The sequence below is a fragment of the Pithys albifrons genome, chromosome 2, assembly GCF_047495875.1.
Source record: "Pithys albifrons albifrons isolate INPA30051 chromosome 2, PitAlb_v1, whole genome shotgun sequence".
Lineage (NCBI taxonomy): Eukaryota > Metazoa > Chordata > Aves > Passeriformes > Thamnophilidae > Pithys > Pithys albifrons.
This window is the reverse complement of record NC_092459.1, coordinates 790455-807973: the sequence shown is the minus strand read 5'-3', so window position 1 is coordinate 807973 and position 17519 is coordinate 790455. Positions and strand designations below refer to the sequence as shown.

The 17519-nt window shown below is 43.6% G+C and overlaps 1 protein-coding gene across 13 annotated transcripts in view; it reads right to left on the bottom strand.

The window, feature by feature from the left end:
- Positions 1-17519, bottom strand: part of PKHD1 (PKHD1 ciliary IPT domain containing fibrocystin/polyductin) — a 274518-nt gene that overhangs the window by 236200 nt on the left and 20799 nt on the right. For all 13 annotated transcript variants that reach the window (XR_011697094.1, XM_071548173.1, XM_071548172.1 and 10 more), the window contains exons 15-27: positions 16813-16927; positions 14650-14925; positions 13978-14067; positions 13281-13374; positions 12697-12839; positions 11751-11881; positions 10537-10721; positions 9682-9820; positions 7259-7413; positions 5498-5682; positions 4416-4538; positions 2173-2278; positions 975-1253 (exon numbers count right to left, since the gene is read on the bottom strand). Coding sequence is in view for 12 of the 13 variants with exons in the window: in XM_071548173.1 (XP_071404274.1) it covers positions 975-1253; positions 2173-2278; positions 4416-4538; positions 5498-5682; positions 7259-7413; positions 9682-9820; positions 10537-10721; positions 11751-11881; positions 12697-12839; positions 13281-13374; positions 13978-14067; positions 14650-14925; positions 16813-16927 (2021 nt within the window). In the remaining variant the exon portion in view is untranslated. The remainder of the gene's footprint in view (positions 1-974; positions 1254-2172; positions 2279-4415; positions 4539-5497; positions 5683-7258; positions 7414-9681; positions 9821-10536; positions 10722-11750; positions 11882-12696; positions 12840-13280; positions 13375-13977; positions 14068-14649; positions 14926-16812; positions 16928-17519) is intronic.

Here is a 17519-nt window from a genome sequence, read left to right as displayed (position 1 = left end):
ATGTGGCAAGACTCTTCCCCGCCCCGTTCCCCCCACCCTCTCCCCTCCCAAAAAAAAGAAAAAAAAAGAAAGGTTGGTTATCTGAAGAATGTTTTGGCTTAGCCATGATTGTCTGGGCACCTTGCTTGAATTTCAATCTGTGTCACATGTAGGGCACGTGAGAGAGTTGTACTGTCCTTGTCTCCAGAGTCCTGTGAAAAACCTCTCCACCTCCAGTCTTCAATTATGGAACATATCACCCTTTATTTCCTCTTTGTTTCAAAGACAGTAGAGGTAATGGGAATAGAAAGAGGTTCAGTTTAGCTTGAGCTTCTCTAGGTTTCTGTTTTATATCTAAACATAAGCAAGTTTCCCATTTTCCTCAGAGTATGAATTCACTTCAGCGGGACTGGGATAACCCAAGTTCAGCCATTTCACAGTTATAGAATCACAGAATTAGCTTGGAAAAAACTCCTAAGATCAAGCCCAACCATTAACCTGGTCTAATGAGACCAGATTCATTCAAATACTACAAAGCTCCATGTCAAATGGATGTGGGAGGATGAGTGTGAAACACCAACACCCACATGATTTGCTGGAATGACTATATGTGCACATGAAATTACAATTCCCATAATTAATTGGGAAGCTCGTTGCCTGCACAAAGAACCAAGGGAAGTCTTTCACTCTGAGTAACTTCCCCCTGTGCTTTGTGGTATACCCAGTGTGTCCAGCCATAGTATGTCTTTTTCATCACAGAATATGCTGAGTTGGAAGGGACCCACAAGGATCATCAAGTCCAACCCTTAGGCCTGCACAGGACCATCCCCAGGAGTCACATCGTGTGCCTGAGAGTATCATCCAAAAGGTTCTTGAGCTCTGGCAGGCTTGGTGAAGACCTTGGTCGTGAAAATCCAGAAGAACCAAACATACCATGGAAAAGCAGAAGAAGGAATCAGATGGCCCCTTAGAACCAATCTGGAGTTCAAACCTACCAATCTCTGAGGTCGTAGGAGGTTCGATGGCAACCAACTGTGGCTCCACTCTCAGGAAGATTCCCTCTCCTGTGCTGCCATTGAGTGCAAATCCATAAGGCCTCACCAGAAGTATCAGCTGGTAGATTCCCACTGGCAGCCTCTCCACCTGGCAAACCACCTCAGTTTGATTTAATGCTGTGACATGGCAGGTCATGCTGTTCACCTCCACCTGCAGGGCTGGCTCCTCTTCAGTGAAGCCATAACCCCTGATAACCACTGTGGCCAGGGGCCCACCATCTGAAGGAACAATCAACAAGATGATGCATGAATTTTGGTGTAGCAATGCCCATTGTTTACTTTCAACCAACAGTTAGAAATTCTTACTAGCTTCACCAGGACATGCTAAAACCTGCACCACTGTTGATCTCTCATTCCCCACATAATGCCAGTTCCTGCCTGTCCCTGTCCAGCTATTACACATTTCCTTAAATTTTACTACAAACAACTTGAGCCAAGAACTGCCTTTTCCTTTAAACACCAACCCTGTCACTGTTTCTTCCCCCTTTATGTCTCTACCATAGAATCACAGAATAATTAAGGCTGGAAAAGACCACTAAGTTCATTGAGTCCAACTGTGAATCCAGCACCTCTGTGTCCACTACTGAACCATGTCCCCATATGCCACATCCACACACCTTTTGACCACTTTGAGGGAGGGTGTCTCTACCACTTCCCTGGGCAACCTGTCCCACTGCTTGACCACCCTTTCAGTGAACAAATTTTTCAAAATATCCAGTTTAAACCTCTTCTAATGCAACTTGAGGCCATCTCCTCTCATCCTATTGCTTTTTAACTGAAAGAAGAGACTGACCCACACCTGGCTACACCTGCTGTCAGGGAGTTGTAGGGAGCCATGGGTCTCCCTTGAGCTTCCTTTTCTCCAGGCTGAATGCCCCCAGCTCTCTCAGCCACTCCTCATAGGACTTGTGCTCCAGATCCCTCCCCAGCTCCACTGCCCTTCTCTGGACACACTTGTACATGTTTAACATGCCTGGAAATTGAGCTGAACAGAAGTAACCCAGTAAAAGTGCAGTTTCCATAAAAGCATAAATTTCCAAAAACATACACATACACATGAAACCATCATCATCTAGCAGATCTTTTTCACAAAATAGTGGGGGGTTTGCCATTTTGTTCAGAAATAAAGCTCCATTACCTGATAAATACTTCACATCATTGACTACAGGTGTCAGTTCCTGGCTGAACTGGAAAGAGCATGAGCCAGAACAGTTTGAAAGGACATCATTCACCACCACCACCACCTGGAGAGAGAGAAGAGGGTTACTGTAAAGCTGGGAAGGAAACAGGGGTGTTTTTTAGGGTCACAACTACCTAGTAGGTGCTGGTAACCACAGTGGGCTACCAAGAGGACTCTGTGCCTGAACTGAGCTGTTCATCCTGCTGCAGCCTCATTACAAATTTAATTTACAAAGCTTATTAGGGTCATCCAAGGCAAAGCAGATCAGAACTTTGGACACTACAGCCTTTATGTGTGTGGGATTTTATCTTGCACCTTGCTGAGACCCACAGCTCCTCACACCACCTGTTCTAATAGTCATCCATTGACAACCCTGCTTGCCTTTCCCCAGCTCTTCCCACTTCGCCTTGGGAAGAAGTTTATTATGCTTAGAACACCCTGTAAGACTAATTAAATGAATCCCACAATGTGTCTCTTCAAAATACAGCCTCAATTTTATTTTTTGCCCTGAAAAAAGCTGGGCTGTGACCTTGAATATCTAAATGAGATATCAAGCAGCATCTGAGATCTTACTGTCTCAGAGAAGTCAACACAAACCCTCTCTTTATCTCTCTCCAAGTACCAAGGGTGTGCCAGGAGAGTACATCAATGCCTACAAAAAGCAAAAGCTGTGTGAAAGAAATGCAAGGAGCACAGACTTGCAAAGTACTCTGACTGAATAGAGACACAATTAGAGGTACATTTTTATTCTTGTGCTAGCAACAATACAGAATAAAGCTTCAAAAATTAGCTGCCTGTCTTGTTTCCCTTGGGCTATTTGAGGGTTTATCTGCAGCACAGATGGAAAAGATATCATAGGTGGCTGAGTCACTGGAGGAAGAGCAGTCCTTACGTTTGGAGAACAGGCTTATCAAAAAAGCAGGATGACCCAGCCCCAAATGCTGCACAGCTGGGCTTTGAGCAGATCCAGCATCACCCTGTGATTGCCACAGTGCCTGGCAGCCTTTGCTGGAAGCAAAGCCAGCAACACCCACTGCTCTGCAACAACTGAGAGCACAGCTGGGAACACAGGTCTCCATCCAGCAGGCCAGAGTGAGGACTCATTCAGCCAGGAAGGTCTCCTTATTCCCTTCTCACACGTGAAGAACTGAGATCCATAGAGGCTGAGGGACTTGCCTAACTCATGGATAAGTACCAGAGCCACCAGCTCATTTATTTTTCCATGTAACAGCAGGAATGCTGGAGATGAACAGTGGCATTCCCAGTTTGATGGGCAGCACCACAGGACCCATCAAGAGTGGTGTCCTGGGCTGAGCTGGCAAAACACCAACTGTCCAGGACAGGGTGAAAAGGGTTCCTCCTCCCCCCGACCAGCCAAGGGGAAAAAAAAAGAGGGAGAGAAAAGAAAAACCCTCAAAACCAGGTTTATGCTGAAACTAACTACATGTATTTATACAGAGAAGAGAAAATTAGGAGGATGCTACAATATAACACACACTTACACCAGTTATGCATATATAACAAGGAATAATTTCCCACTCCCCAATTAATACAAAGCCCATTACTCTAAATTCATAAGCACTCCAAAAGACACTCAGCAAGAAAGAGAAAGTATAACAACAAAATATTTCTACTTCTCTGAATGCAAACAAAATGCAAGCAGAGGCAACAGGAGCAGGGCCCAGCATAGTAGAGGAGCTGCTGGATGTCCTCCTCTTAGTGCAGCCATGATGGAACTGACCAAGCCACTCCCACACACTGGATTTTACACCCTTTGAGATGATGTAGTATGGTATGGAATACAAGATTATTGGCTGAAAGAAGTCAGCTGTGAGCTGGCTCAGCCCAGCTTAAATCAGCTGACAATCCTAGGCCTAGCTGAACTTTAAAACCTAAGTTTAGGCCCACCTGCCTAAACCCATAACAAGTGGGAGTGCAAAGGTCATTATCCCTTGTCACTACCTCAAAATAAACAAATTATCTTCCATCACTCATGATCACCATTCTCTCCACCTGCAATAGCTCTTGGAGGAAAGTCCTGCTGCACATAACAGGCAGCAGAATCTGAGCAATTTATGGCACAGAACATCAGATTTCTGAAAGGAGTTGGTGGCAGAACAAAGTACCCAAATACCTGTGAGACTTCTGGATCTACACAATGCAGCTGAATCAGTAGGAAGAATGACAGCACATCAACTCACCTGTGTTTGGTTGTTGAGGGTAGCAAGCATGTCCCCAAATACTGGTCCAATAAACACACCTCCATCATAAACCACACGAGTAAAAACAGTTGCCTTCAGACCAGTGAGGTTTTTGGCAGAGACCTGGCAAAGAACAAGGAATTTGAGTTTCTCATCCTTTTCTCTCCTGTGATTTTAAATCAAAACAGAATCAGTGCAAGGTGGCAAATAACTCCTGGATACTTCTTCTAAAGCTTTGTCCATGATTCAGATCTCCAGGTCTAAATCTTCATTACCCAAAACTTCACAGCACCTCTCTGTTCCTGCCTTCACCTCATGGGCAAAGAAACTGCAAACTGAGGAGCCAGGTTTGTAAATAAACTTCTAATACATAATAATAATATCATTTGGAATCAGGCATGGAAAGAGCTTCTCCAAAATGTGCCTTTGAGTGAAACAAGGGCCTGTGCTACAGCTGAATGTGTAACTCAAACTTCCATCACCCTCCAGGCCAGTCTTGAGCACAGGAACTCACTGATTTGATGAGAATAACTTTTAGAATATACGAAGAAATAGTTTTCCTTTGGAGAGAGGAAGAAGCTCAGTCCAAGCCCTTATTCAAAAAGATCTTTCTACTTGAAGCAAAACTAACGTGACAAGTCTTGGGATGGGAGAGTGTAAACTGAACCCTCATCTGAGACTTATAAGAACCAGATATGAAGCCATGCAGAATAGTGCTCAGAAAGAGACACACTTGGCCAATAAATGATGCCACAAGTCTGTGATGAGCTTCAGTTACTGCACTGAAACATTAGTGTCAATGTAATAGGTTTCATTTCAGTACAGCAGACCCTTTATCATGCAGAACTACAACAAAGCCTAGAAATTACACTTTAACCTCCTTGTTTTCAAGTATAGACTATGAAGATGTAATTTGTTTTCCTGCAACTGTTTTTTTAATCATCTAATCTGGAATTTGCTGTTCCAAATAAGAAGATTGCCTAAATGTCTTTATGAAAACAACCATTGGGACAGTGAATCAACCAAAGCCAAAGACATTGAGTGGAGTTCCAAGTGGGAGTCAGTAAAAGAAGTTACTGTACACTGAGAACATTGGGCAAGTCCCCAGTTGCTTTTTTCCAAGTCAGTGTCCAGACCCTTTCATAGCACGAGTTCAAGTCTTTGGTCACGATGAAGTCACTGCCGTTGAAATAGGGAGCTGTAAAGTTGTCTACATTGTCCTGCAAGAGCTTGTGGAGATGGTGGGAGGAGATGTGCACTGAAACATCTGCAAAAGACATTAGAAACAGTGGATATCATCATCCCCAGAAGAGCACACCTGCCTGCTCCTGGAAAAGAAAGGTGTTTCATTGTTAGTGCAAGGCTGTTGTGGTTCAAAACTCTGCCACTGCCAAAAAGCAGAAGAGCAAAAAGTATTGGACCCTAAATGCCAAAGGATCATAGAAATATAAAATAGAATCATAGACTAGTTTGTGTTGGACCTTAAATCATCTAATCCAATCCCTACAATGAAAATCAGATCAGGTTGCATCCAATCTGACCTCAAATGTTTCCAGGGATGGACAACCTGTGTCAGTGCCTCACCACCCAATTCAGAGAAAACTTCTTCCTTGTATCTATTCTGAAGATCTAGAAAACCATAGAAGCCTCTCCAGTTGGAGTCATCAGAAACTTTAATATTTTGACATCATAGGGACAGATGAAATTTCAGTATGTGAGTAATTTTCCTTCAAAATAGAAAGGTCGTAAACCTCCCATCTGAGATGGGTGTGGAGAGGGGCAGTTTGTAAGAAGGTTTTGTGGAGTGCAATCCCAAATAAATGCAAATGATGTTTTATGCCTTTTGACAGAAATCCCCACAGCCATTCAAAGCTGCAGATACAATAAAATCTCTAATCCAGTTTATGAGAAAGAGGGGAAAGTACAAGACCTGGAAACAGGGCAAGAGGCATGGAATACATTTTTCAAAGATTGCATTCAAAGCAGAGCATTCCTGCAGTTACTAGAGGAAAATTGTAAAGTAACAACATGAAGGAAAGTTATTTCAACAAATATTCTATGGCTGCATTTTACTCTTTTGTTTAGTTGACTTGATAACTGAGTTGCAGTCACCAGATCCTCAGTCAAGAGCTTTATCTCTGGCCTTGCTCACATTAACCTGCTCCCTCTCATTTTAAAACTCTGATTATTTAAACCAAACACGAGGACACCTGGCACATCTCAAGTGTGACTGTGCAAGGATGGGAAATTCCTCTGTGTCATCCATCTATGGACAAAACCTTTCGTGACATCTTCAAACCAATTACTGATCCTGTCAGTCCTGGAAGGGAATTAATTTCCTGGCAACCTGCACAGGTCTTGTCATACATGACCACCAGAAGTACACATGCTGGAAGAATACCTGAATAATGAAACCTTGGGATGCAAAATTAGGGATCTAATCCAAAGTTCTTTAACATTAAGGCAAATATTTCATAGTGGCTATATGTGTAACAGCTCTGTCTAGAAACACTGCCCTGTCTGTAACCCCCAACTTCTGTCTTAAAGGACATCAAATGCAAAGATCTGGCAAATATCACTAAGGTTTTAACCTGCCATTCTGTACCCTGAGCATGTCCAGGTCCAATATTGTCCTTTCATAGAATCACAGGGTGGTTTGGGCTGGAAAGGACCTTAAAGATCATCTTGTTCCACTGAGCGACACCTTCCACTAGAGCAGGTTGCTCAGAACCCTGTCCAAACTGGCCTTGAGCACTTCCAGGGGTGGGACATCCATAACTTCTACTTCTTCCCTTGGCTTCCTACAAAGGAAATCCAGGGCTTGTGCTTTCATCTTCTCTTACCTGGTATCACTGTATTGGCCAAGTGGATGTGGAAGGTCCCTCCAAGAGGTGGGGATGACTTCTGCAGTGTCTGGATGGTGAGGCTGACTCTGACATCCTCCGTGGACACATAGAGGTGTCCATACTCCTTAGAGCCCTCCCCAAGCATTGCACCTCTGTGGGACAGAGAGGGTTCACAGAAAGGCATCAGCAGTTGAGATTCCCACCACTGACACCCCCATGTCTATGGGAGCAGCACTCATGAAGAACCCAAGGGAATCATGTTCAGAGTTCAAACAAAGTTTGATATTCCCACATTATACCTACATTATAGAGGCACAGCCCACAACAGAAAATTGTGGAAAACAACCTTTTTAAGTTATGACAGAAGAAATAATTTACACACCACCAAGCACAAGCAAGTCCTACCCCAGTACTGGTGTTTCTAAAGGATCAGTTCAAGGCAGCCTGGACAGCATCCAAAAAAACCTAAGCAAAAAGCTTTCCTCCTTCACCCTCTGATGTCCTCGAGTCCATCAAAATCTTAACTCCCCAGAATAACAGTGACATTTCATCCTGTGGAATCATGGAATCATTAAGTTTGGAAAAGAACTCTAAGGTCGATCACTAAACTATGTGCCCAAACACCACAACTGTGTTAGAGTAATTCAAGTTCACCCAAAGTCTAATTTCTAAAGCTTTCAATATTTTCCTTTGCCTCTAAAATCCCCTTTTCAAAGGAACAGGAGCCTCTCGGTGGTACAACGATGCCACCATGTGGTTCAGCGTCTGGATGACAACTGGCTTCCTCAGTGCAAATTTCGAGAATGCAGAAGGATCACTGAGACTTTTGCACAGCCGGGACCTCAGAGTTTGGCTGATTTCCTGTTCCAACAGGAACAGGAGTTGCATTAGAATAAATCACGGCCCATTTTTAGGTAAGAGAAAGATTCAGTTTTGTTTTGAAGATTCCAAAGCCAATGCTCAGCCCACTCATTTTTAAAGCATGTGCTGATTCCTCTTCCCAGTATTCCTGGCTTCAGTATTCTCTGCTTCTCTGATATCTCTATCTGTGACATGGAAAATCCCAGCTTATTATTTTTTATTTTTTCCCTAGGGAGAGTTAATGTGATCAATCCATCTCAATCATTTTGTAAGCTGAACTGGTTGAGCTTCTTAAATTTGTCTTTCCATTTTCTTCAGCTCCATACTGATGCTCATGGAATCTTTTTCCTCAGTTTTTCTAAACTGAATTTTAAATTGTGGTCATCAGTGCAGCATTCCAAGGTCAGTCTTCTTAAATACTTCACACAGGAGCAAAGATTTCCCCTCTTTCTGTTAGTTAAACCTCTGACTACACATATCAAACATCACAAACATCCCCCTGTATTCTCATCCTTGCCTTTGATATTGGTGGTTAATGTCTAAATACAACTTTTGAGACAGGCAATTAAATGTGATTATCAAGGATAGACTTTCACACATCAAATCCTTCTATGATGTGCTGCCTGAGTTGACTTCTACAAAACAGCTGGATCTGAACTGGCTTTAACTGTTACATCAAATGACTTCTTAGACTTGGCCTTTGCAGCTCTTATATTTGGAAAACTCAGACATAAACTGGATTGCATCAGTTTTACTTTGTGCTGACTCTGCCTATAGTTCTGAAACTCAACAGATGAATTCAAGAGGGCCTTAGAGTTGGCAAGGACTTGGTCACTCTGGGAACCAGACCCAATTTTCCTCAGATTTTAACCATGTCTTAAAGAAATTCCTGGCTGTCTTTAGAGTGCTTAAAACTCGTGTTTCTTTGCCTTTGCTTGAAAGAAGAGAGCACAAGGTAAGAAACCAAATTAATTTACAGCTGACTAAGGTTCACCTTCTTCTGAAAGGAGGTTTCTGTGGGTGACTGGGCAAGTCAGTTTGAGTGAAGGAACTGAGCCAAGTGAACAGCTGGCTCCTGCAGAGGAGAGGCTGCATCAGTCCCACTTCTCCCTTGCCTGGCTCCATTCCCATCAGGTCCTTGTTGACTCAGCTGGATATAATCCAACTTTACGGGACTTATTTTCTGCCAGTACAGTTCTTTAATGTTGCACTCTCTGATCTAGTTTTCCTCTGGCTCTGATTCCTTTCATTGCTGAGAGGAATGGAAACCAGCTCAGTAAACACAGACAAGTCAGGTGAGCTTTCATTGCCTAATGTCATTAAAGGTGTTTGGGAGCATAACTGTCTGACCTTCATCCCCTGTTCCAGGAGGGCTTAGACCTCCTTCTAGTCCTACATCATATCTCCATGGTTCATGCACATCTTACCCCCCCAGTTAGATGAAACATCTTAAGCACCTCTTTTTCAGCAACTGAATCCTGCTGAAATCAGCTCCAGACAAGTTGGTGGAAGTGCAGAGGTATTACAGAGTATTGGGATTATCTACTCATGGTCCTTACCTTAGGGAGAGAAGGGGCAGACTTGGACCACAGCCAGACACCACCCAGGACACGTTGTAAGTGGGAGGAGCCCCCACCACAGATACTGATTCAATTATCCTCCCACCTGGCCAAGGGGCTTTGGGATCTCTCTGGGAAACTGAAGGAAGAGCACAAGCATTCCTTAGAGCAAGGAGAGCAGCAGTGACCATGCCCACGTTCTTGTCATGTCATGGCTGGGAATGCATCTGCTTGGGGGTTTTATTGGTTTTGTTGAGTTACAGTTCACAGAATAACAGAATCATTCAGGTTAGAAAAGCCCTCTAAGGTCACTGAGTCCAATTATCTCCCCCCAGTGCCAGGCCCACCATTACACCATGTCCCCAAGTGCCACATCTACACATCTCTTAAATCCCTACAGGGATAATGACTCCACCACTGCCCTGGGTAGTCTGTGCCATTTGTGAAACACATTTTCAAATAAATCAAGAATATTGATATTTAGCAATTCCTTCCTGACTGCTGTCACAAAAAAAAAATCAAGACAATAAAATTATTTTTGTGCCTGATGTGAAATCCCCCTTGAAAAAGTTTTATCCAGATTTATCATTATAGATTTTAATGAAATATGGGGAGGGAGGGGGGGAGGGGGGGAGGGGGGGAGGGGGGGAGGGGGGGAGGGGGGGAGGGGGGGGAGGGGGGGAGGGGGGGAGGGGGGGAGGGGGGGAGGGGGGGAGGGGGGGAGGGGGGGAGGGGGGGAGGGAGGGAGGGAGGGAGGGAGGGAGGGAGGGAGGGAGGGAGGGAGGGAGGGAGGGAGGGAGGGAGGGAGGGAGGGAGGGAGGGAGGGAGGGAAGAGAGAGAAATAGATTCCTTTACCAATAACAGCTCTGTCAGCAATGATGACTTCATCAAGGTAAAATGACCCAGAAGTTTCCTTTTGCATCACAGCACTCTGCAAGTCTATCTGATGCACAAACAGAGGGGAATTGGCAGGGAGGTCCTGGACAAGTGTGGAGACATTCACACACCTCTTCCAGAGGTCAGTGCAGGTAAATGTCCAGCTGCAAGACATCAAGGTTGTGGCAATAACTGAATTTGAGATGACTGTGAAGCTTCCAGGTATCATCAGGTACTGTTGTTACCACTGTCATTTACTCATCCACAAGACTCTTACTCAGTAGCTTGTGATCACTCTTTACATGTCTCTGTTGAGTTCCCCATAGTGAGAAACAAGGCTTTAAATCACACAATGGCTTGGTTGGAAGAGACCTTAAAAATCATCCTAACACCTGCCCTGGGCAGGGACACCTTCCACAAGACCAGATTGATCCAAGCCCTGTCCAATCTGGCCTTGAACACTTCCAGGGATGGGGAAGGCACAGTTCAAGTGTCTCAACACCACACAAGTCTCTGGTTATGGGTCCTCTTCTGCAATGCAAGAGTGGGATGTGAGAGTGACTCTCTCTGCTCTGTTTTTGGCAACATACTGCAACAGCATCAGTGACCTCAGTGGAGGTCAGTCCAAAATTCAGGCTGCTTGGGAGTATCATACCATTGCTTAAACTCCCAGGTCTCTCCACCAAGTTCTTCTCACACTCCTGATCTTTTTAAGTCTGCCTGGCCCAAAACTTACACCTACTACCAAATGTTTTCTATCCATTGAGTTTGAAGTGAATAAAGAAAACCAAAGTCTACACCTATTTTCAAAACTTTGTGTACCAATGATCTCATGAGATTCCTGCCAGGGAAAAAAACAACCATCAATTCATCTCTGTATCACTGCAGAAAACCCACTGTCTGTGGCCAAATAAACTGGGAGAGTTATTGTCCTCAGCAAATTTCTGGTGTGTTTACCAGAAACAGAAGAAGGTCTTTATCTGTTCATTACTAAAGTGAGATACCAATGTGAAAAGGAACACAGAAATTTACTCAGAAAATATGGAATCACATTCCAGGACTGCCTCTGCAGGGATATGGGTGTCAACAAATGACAATTTGTTCCTACACAGATGAAAATTTCCCTCCATTTTCCCAGTGCAGCTCCTTGTTATGGAAAGTGTAATCTCTGGAAACTCTGAGTGTTTGGGTACCTTTGAGAGTCAGTGTCATTGAAGTCCCATAGGCAGGTGAGGTTCCTCTTCACTGAACATGAAGAGATATTGGTGTAGGACACAGAGATATGAAGGATGTTGCTCATATGGCCTTTATGTGCAAAACAAACCTGCAAAAATGGGGAATAAAATGCTCACAAATCAAAACACAAGTAATTTCTATATGATGTATGTAGAAGATGTAATATCCTGTTTGGAACCCAGTTTAACATTGGGTTGTTCAGGCTGGAGTAGAAAAGACTCCAGGGAGATCTTAGAAACCCTTCCAGTGACTAAAGAGGTTCCAAGAGAGCTGTGGAGGAACTTTGGACAAGAGCAGGGAGTGACAGGAGAAAAGGGAATGGCCTCAAATTGAAAGAGTTGATTTAAACTGGATATTAGGAAGAATTTCTTCCCTGTGAGGGTGGAAAAGCCCTGGCACAGGTTGCCCAGAGAAGCTGTGGCTGCTCCATCCCTGGAAGGGTCCAGGGCCAGGCTATTTGCCTTCCCCCAGCTGGCAAAGAAAAAGTGACAAAGTTGAAATCAAGGCCTAATTCCTATTGAAAGTAGAAAAAAATGAGAAGAAAAGTGAGTTATAATGGACCCCAGACAACAAGAGTTTTTTCTTTCTGCCAAGAAGTAAGTGGTCATCCCTGAATCTTCCATCTTTCCCCAACATCACTCCACCTTTTCCTTTCCCTCAGCAAGGCTTGCATTCCCAGAAGCAGAGAGCAGCCAGATGTGTTAAACAATATCTACATCTCAGGGATCTCAAACCACCCACCCAGTCAATAAAAACACTCTGCTCTGTCCATAAACACTGTCCAAAGACACAACCCTTTGTAGATTTGATGGAATTCTAAGCAGACCAGATGATTTTAAGTTGCTGACTGGACTCTGAGTATTCAGTCCCCAGTGCAACTGCTCATTAAGAGCAGCCACTTACGTGTGGATATTCAGTAAGGTCGTATCTTGTTAGTGTCAACAGGGAGGTTTTCACCAGCTGGCTTGGCCTGTGAACACTGAACCTGCCACAGAAGGGCTCCATTCCACTGACAATGTGTCCTGTCAAAGTGACATTCTTCACATCTGACAGAGGAGGAAAAAAAAACAAGAGAAGATGGAAGGTTTAAAAACAATTCAGAAGATACCAGGACAGTCAAGAGATTCATAAAAATACAGGAAGTAGGTATCCAAAAATTGTCAGTCTTAATCTAAGTATTCACCTGCCAGAATTCAAGAAGTATTTTGGACAACACTCTTGGGCACATGTGATTCTTGAGGCTGTCCTGTGCAAGGCCAGGAGATGATGACCCTTGTGGGTTCCTTCCAGCTCAGTGTATTCTGACTCTGAGATTATTGCACTGATCATGTTTTTAATACATGCACAAAATGAAGAGACAATAAACATAAATGTACCTACTTACCTCTATTAAAAGTGTAAATTTGCTATCATTAAAAGTGTAAAGAACATTTATGTCATGAAAGCAGACCAATTCTGACAATCAATTTGACATAGAGGATCACTACCTTCTTTCTCAAAACCATCACGAAGGAGGATTTTAGCAGAAGTTGGCTCAGTTTCACATCCTACTGAAAGAAGTTCCTCTATTGCTGCTTGTACCTTAAAAAAAGAAATTAAGAAAGTGGAAAGCAGTCATAGTACAATGATGTGTGGACCATTGCAGCAGAGAGCCTCAACACACACATCACTCCATTTTTCATTAGCCAGGGACCAGGGAGACAGCAGCTCTGAACTAGCAGGTAGCTAAATATTAAAAGAATGAAAATATTAAATAATAAAAGGATAAAATTCAGCTCAACAGAGTGTAAACTTCCATGGCTGACACCTTTCAGGGGTGTGAGACATTCTCAGTCTAATCACCCAGGGTTGTTTTGTCGCTGACCAACTGTTGCATCAAAAGACCATTGGAGATGGGAGCTCCTGTCTGGAGCCAGAGCCATACACGACACACCTGACACCTTAGAGAAGTCCAAGGATCTGCTCCAAGGGAATTCCAAGGTATCTGGTTGCTGTGATATGTTCAGAATACACATAGGTCTCAACATCCCAAAAAAATCCCACTGTGAGACATCCTTGGTAACAAAAATCACTCCTAAATCATGTAAAATTTATCTCAACTTCTTGGCCAAATGTGTCAAGTACCACATCTGCATCGATTCCACCCCAGCAGAAGACCACAAGTCTGTGTTTAATGGCACTTACCTGGAAAGCTGTGGCATTTGTGGGGATCATTTTGTGAACTGTGTTATTCCAGGAGATACTGAAACACCCTGTGCCAGACACAGTCAACATCTGTCAAGCCAAGAAGCAAATAAATGGATGAAAACAGACACAAACTCCAGGAGACGTATTTCAAACCTGGCATCTTCTACTGAGGAGGATTTTTTTAGCCAACATTATGCCTTTTTAAGCATCTATAAACTAAGAATTCCTCCCAAGAGTCACTTCAGCTACTCTTGAATTGTTCTTGCCCTCCTTGATCTCTGTTGACACAATCCTTGGGTTCCTATTCTTAGATTATCAAGAGCACAAAGGTTACATGACCTGTGCAGACACACTGACAGCCACAAGCAGTCCCCAGAGCTCTTGTGCTGCAGCTGTGGGGTTTAATCACTGGGGAAAATTCCCTCATTCCCAAGGGTTAACATACACACACCAGTGTGTAAAAAACCTGTACACCAATATGTGTAAAACACCTCAACAACTGCAGCTTGGGATGCTCTTCCCATCAGCTGTCTCAGAAGGCTGAAAATTAGGTGGGAACACACTTTCACAACTAGCACTGATGAGAGCTGTACAAACAGGATTTGCTGCCTTCCATGTCATCTTGACCAGGGCTAGTCCAGCTCCCAGGGACAAGCAAACAGCACTGACCTGCACTTCTGGAAGATGTAAAGCATGAGCCCGAATTTCATGTCTCTCAATGTGGTAGCTGTTCACCACGTGGGGGCTCAGCCATGTGTTATGTATCTGGACTCCAACTCTCATCCCATTGCTGGGTGTCTTTCCATGTTGAAGTGCTTCCAAGTAGTACCTCGAACCAGCAGTCAGCTCAAATTTCTGTGATTTTGGCTGCCAAAATTCACTCCAGTTCTTCACCCACTTCTCAGACCACTCTGAATTGCCAGCAGGGAGAGAAGCTATTCTCACCTGAGTGCAGAACAACCAAATCAGAGACTCAAGGGTTTGGGTTGGAAGGGAACTTAAAGACCATCTAGCTCCAAACTCTTGCCATGGGCAAGGACACCTTTCACTTTGACCAGGTTGCTCCAAATTCTGTCCAACCTGACCTTGAACACTTCCAGGGATGAGGCAGCCCCAGCTTCTCTGGGCAACCTGTGCCAGGGCCTCACCACCCTCATAGGGAAGATTTTTTTTTTCCTACTATCCAATCTAAACCTACTCACTTCCAGTTTGAAGCTATTAAATCAGTCAGGGATGTTTGTCCAGTCCCAAAATGCATTTACCACAACTCAAACCAAACCAAACAAAAAACAACCACACCACCCCTCCAAAAAACCCAAACACAAGACTTTTGTTTATAACTAATAGCAGTGGATTGGTGGTTGGCCAATTCCTTCCTATTATACAGGAAAAAGCCATAATTTAGAAGGCATTGAGTTTGAAGTTCAATACCATGAAGAAGATAACTCTTATGTCTCATTCTAGCACTAATAACAGTTCCCTAAACAACTTTTCATGGCTAACTTGAGTTCTACACCACAGGTCCCCCAAACACAAATGAAAGTACCATGTCCACAGCCTTCTGATATGTGGCTGCCCAACCCCCCCCTTGCTCTGGAAGAGTTCAAGGCCAGGTTGAAAAAGGCTCTGCTTTAGTGGAAGGTGTCCCTGCCCATGGCACGGAGTAGGAACAACATGATCTTTAAGGTCCCTTTCAACCCAAACCCTTCTATGGTTCCATGTAGTATGTTACCATTAGTAAGACTAGTACTAATTTTATTTTTTACAGATAAAATGTCTTTATTTTCTACTCCTGTTCAGGCTCAAGGATAGCCCAGATGAATACACCTCCATTAGAACATCCTCTCAACTTCACAAAGGCAGGGAGCAGTGTTTTCAGAGGGCAATATTTCAACAACTGTTATGGGTTCACCCAGGTGGGCCTAGATTTGGGCTCTGAAGTCTGGACTAGGCTGAAGCTGTCAGCTGACCTGAGCTGGGCTGAGCCAACAGCTGACCTCTTCTAGCCAGTAAGTTTGTATTCCATACCACACTATGACATCATCTCCAGGGCAGTAGGAACCAGTGTGGGAGTGGTTAAGGCAGTCGCTTCTCAGCCTCCTCTTGGGAGGACGCACGATGCTGTCCCAGGGGGGATGGAGAGGACCAGGCCCACCACTGGCTCACAGGGTACCTCAGGAAAGTAAAATGTGTTGTTCTGGGTCTCTCCTTTCTGCTTGGGTTTGTCTCCCTGGGGAATAAGCTTCTTCTTAAGTAATGTGTAGTTACGACAGTAGAATTTGTGTGTTCGTTAAGAAGTTGAGGTGGGGAACTTGTTGTTGCAGACTTGTGTGAGTGAATATTTGTACTCTCTTCTAATTGTCTCTTTCTTTCTGTGAAAATATCTGTAGTTTTAGTATAAACGTGGTTTGAAGTGTTTTTTTTTCCTTTCCCCTCTCTTTTCCTCCCTTTCCCTGGTGTTAGGAGGGAGGCTTTTCTCTCTGTGCTTGGGGGGGTTGGCAGTTGCTTATCCCAAACCAAGACAACAACCCAAAAAAAGAGTTAAAGTGAGGAAATCAGACAGCAAACCTCCAGATCTTCTTGCAGAGAGTGTAATTTACTGAACTAAAAAAAAATAAAATTCTTCTGGAAAGCACAATCAATGACTCTGATTGCAAGCACGAGCTTTTCATGTGCTGAGTGAGAGGACCAATGTAAAACATTCAAATATAATCACATGGATTTCACTCTGCAATAAATTCATAAGGGCCAATAAGCCAATTCCCACTTGTTATGACCTTAATTACAATAATTTTCATCCTGATCTCAATTTTTCTCTACCCAGAATGATACCTTATGTTCTGGATCTTGGGACAAACTTAAGTGGAGAGATGCCTGACTGTCTGCCTGAAGCCAGAAGGTGTAATTGTTGGTCTCAGGAGCCACAAAAAATCCACGGAGCCTGGAACTAAGAAAAGGAGAACATCCATAACATAGCAAAAAAGAAAAAAAACAACCTCACACCCCACTCCCATATACACACTAAATAACAAGGAAACACCAAGAGACCAACAAAACAAACCCATATATTTCAAAACTGAAGGAACCACAAAATGACCCAGTTTCACATGAAATGTCATTTATGCTTCACACAACTTTGAAAAACAGAAAGAAAAAGCAGCTCCATGAAACTAAGTATGTTTCTTGTTGGTGGTCACTCTTTTGTGTGTTTCTTCTCAAGAAAAGTCTTAACCCTGAACATGCAGGAAAAAGCAAAAAATATACTCAAAATCAACTAAGAAAAACAGAAGTGGTAGAAAGATGTGAGAATTCATTCCCATTGCACAGTTTTTCAGGGGTTTACCTGAAGAGGCAATGACATCAACACAGTTTAAATATGTCCATAGCTTGGGGCAAATCACTTGATATCCATTAACTCCACCAGTGCTGCAGCTGCCAAAACCAGCTGAGAATGCCCCCCAACATCTGGCCAGAGCTCCAACCTAAAACAGCCTCAAACTGGAGCACTTTTTACCTCCACAACAATTTTGTGTGTGGTA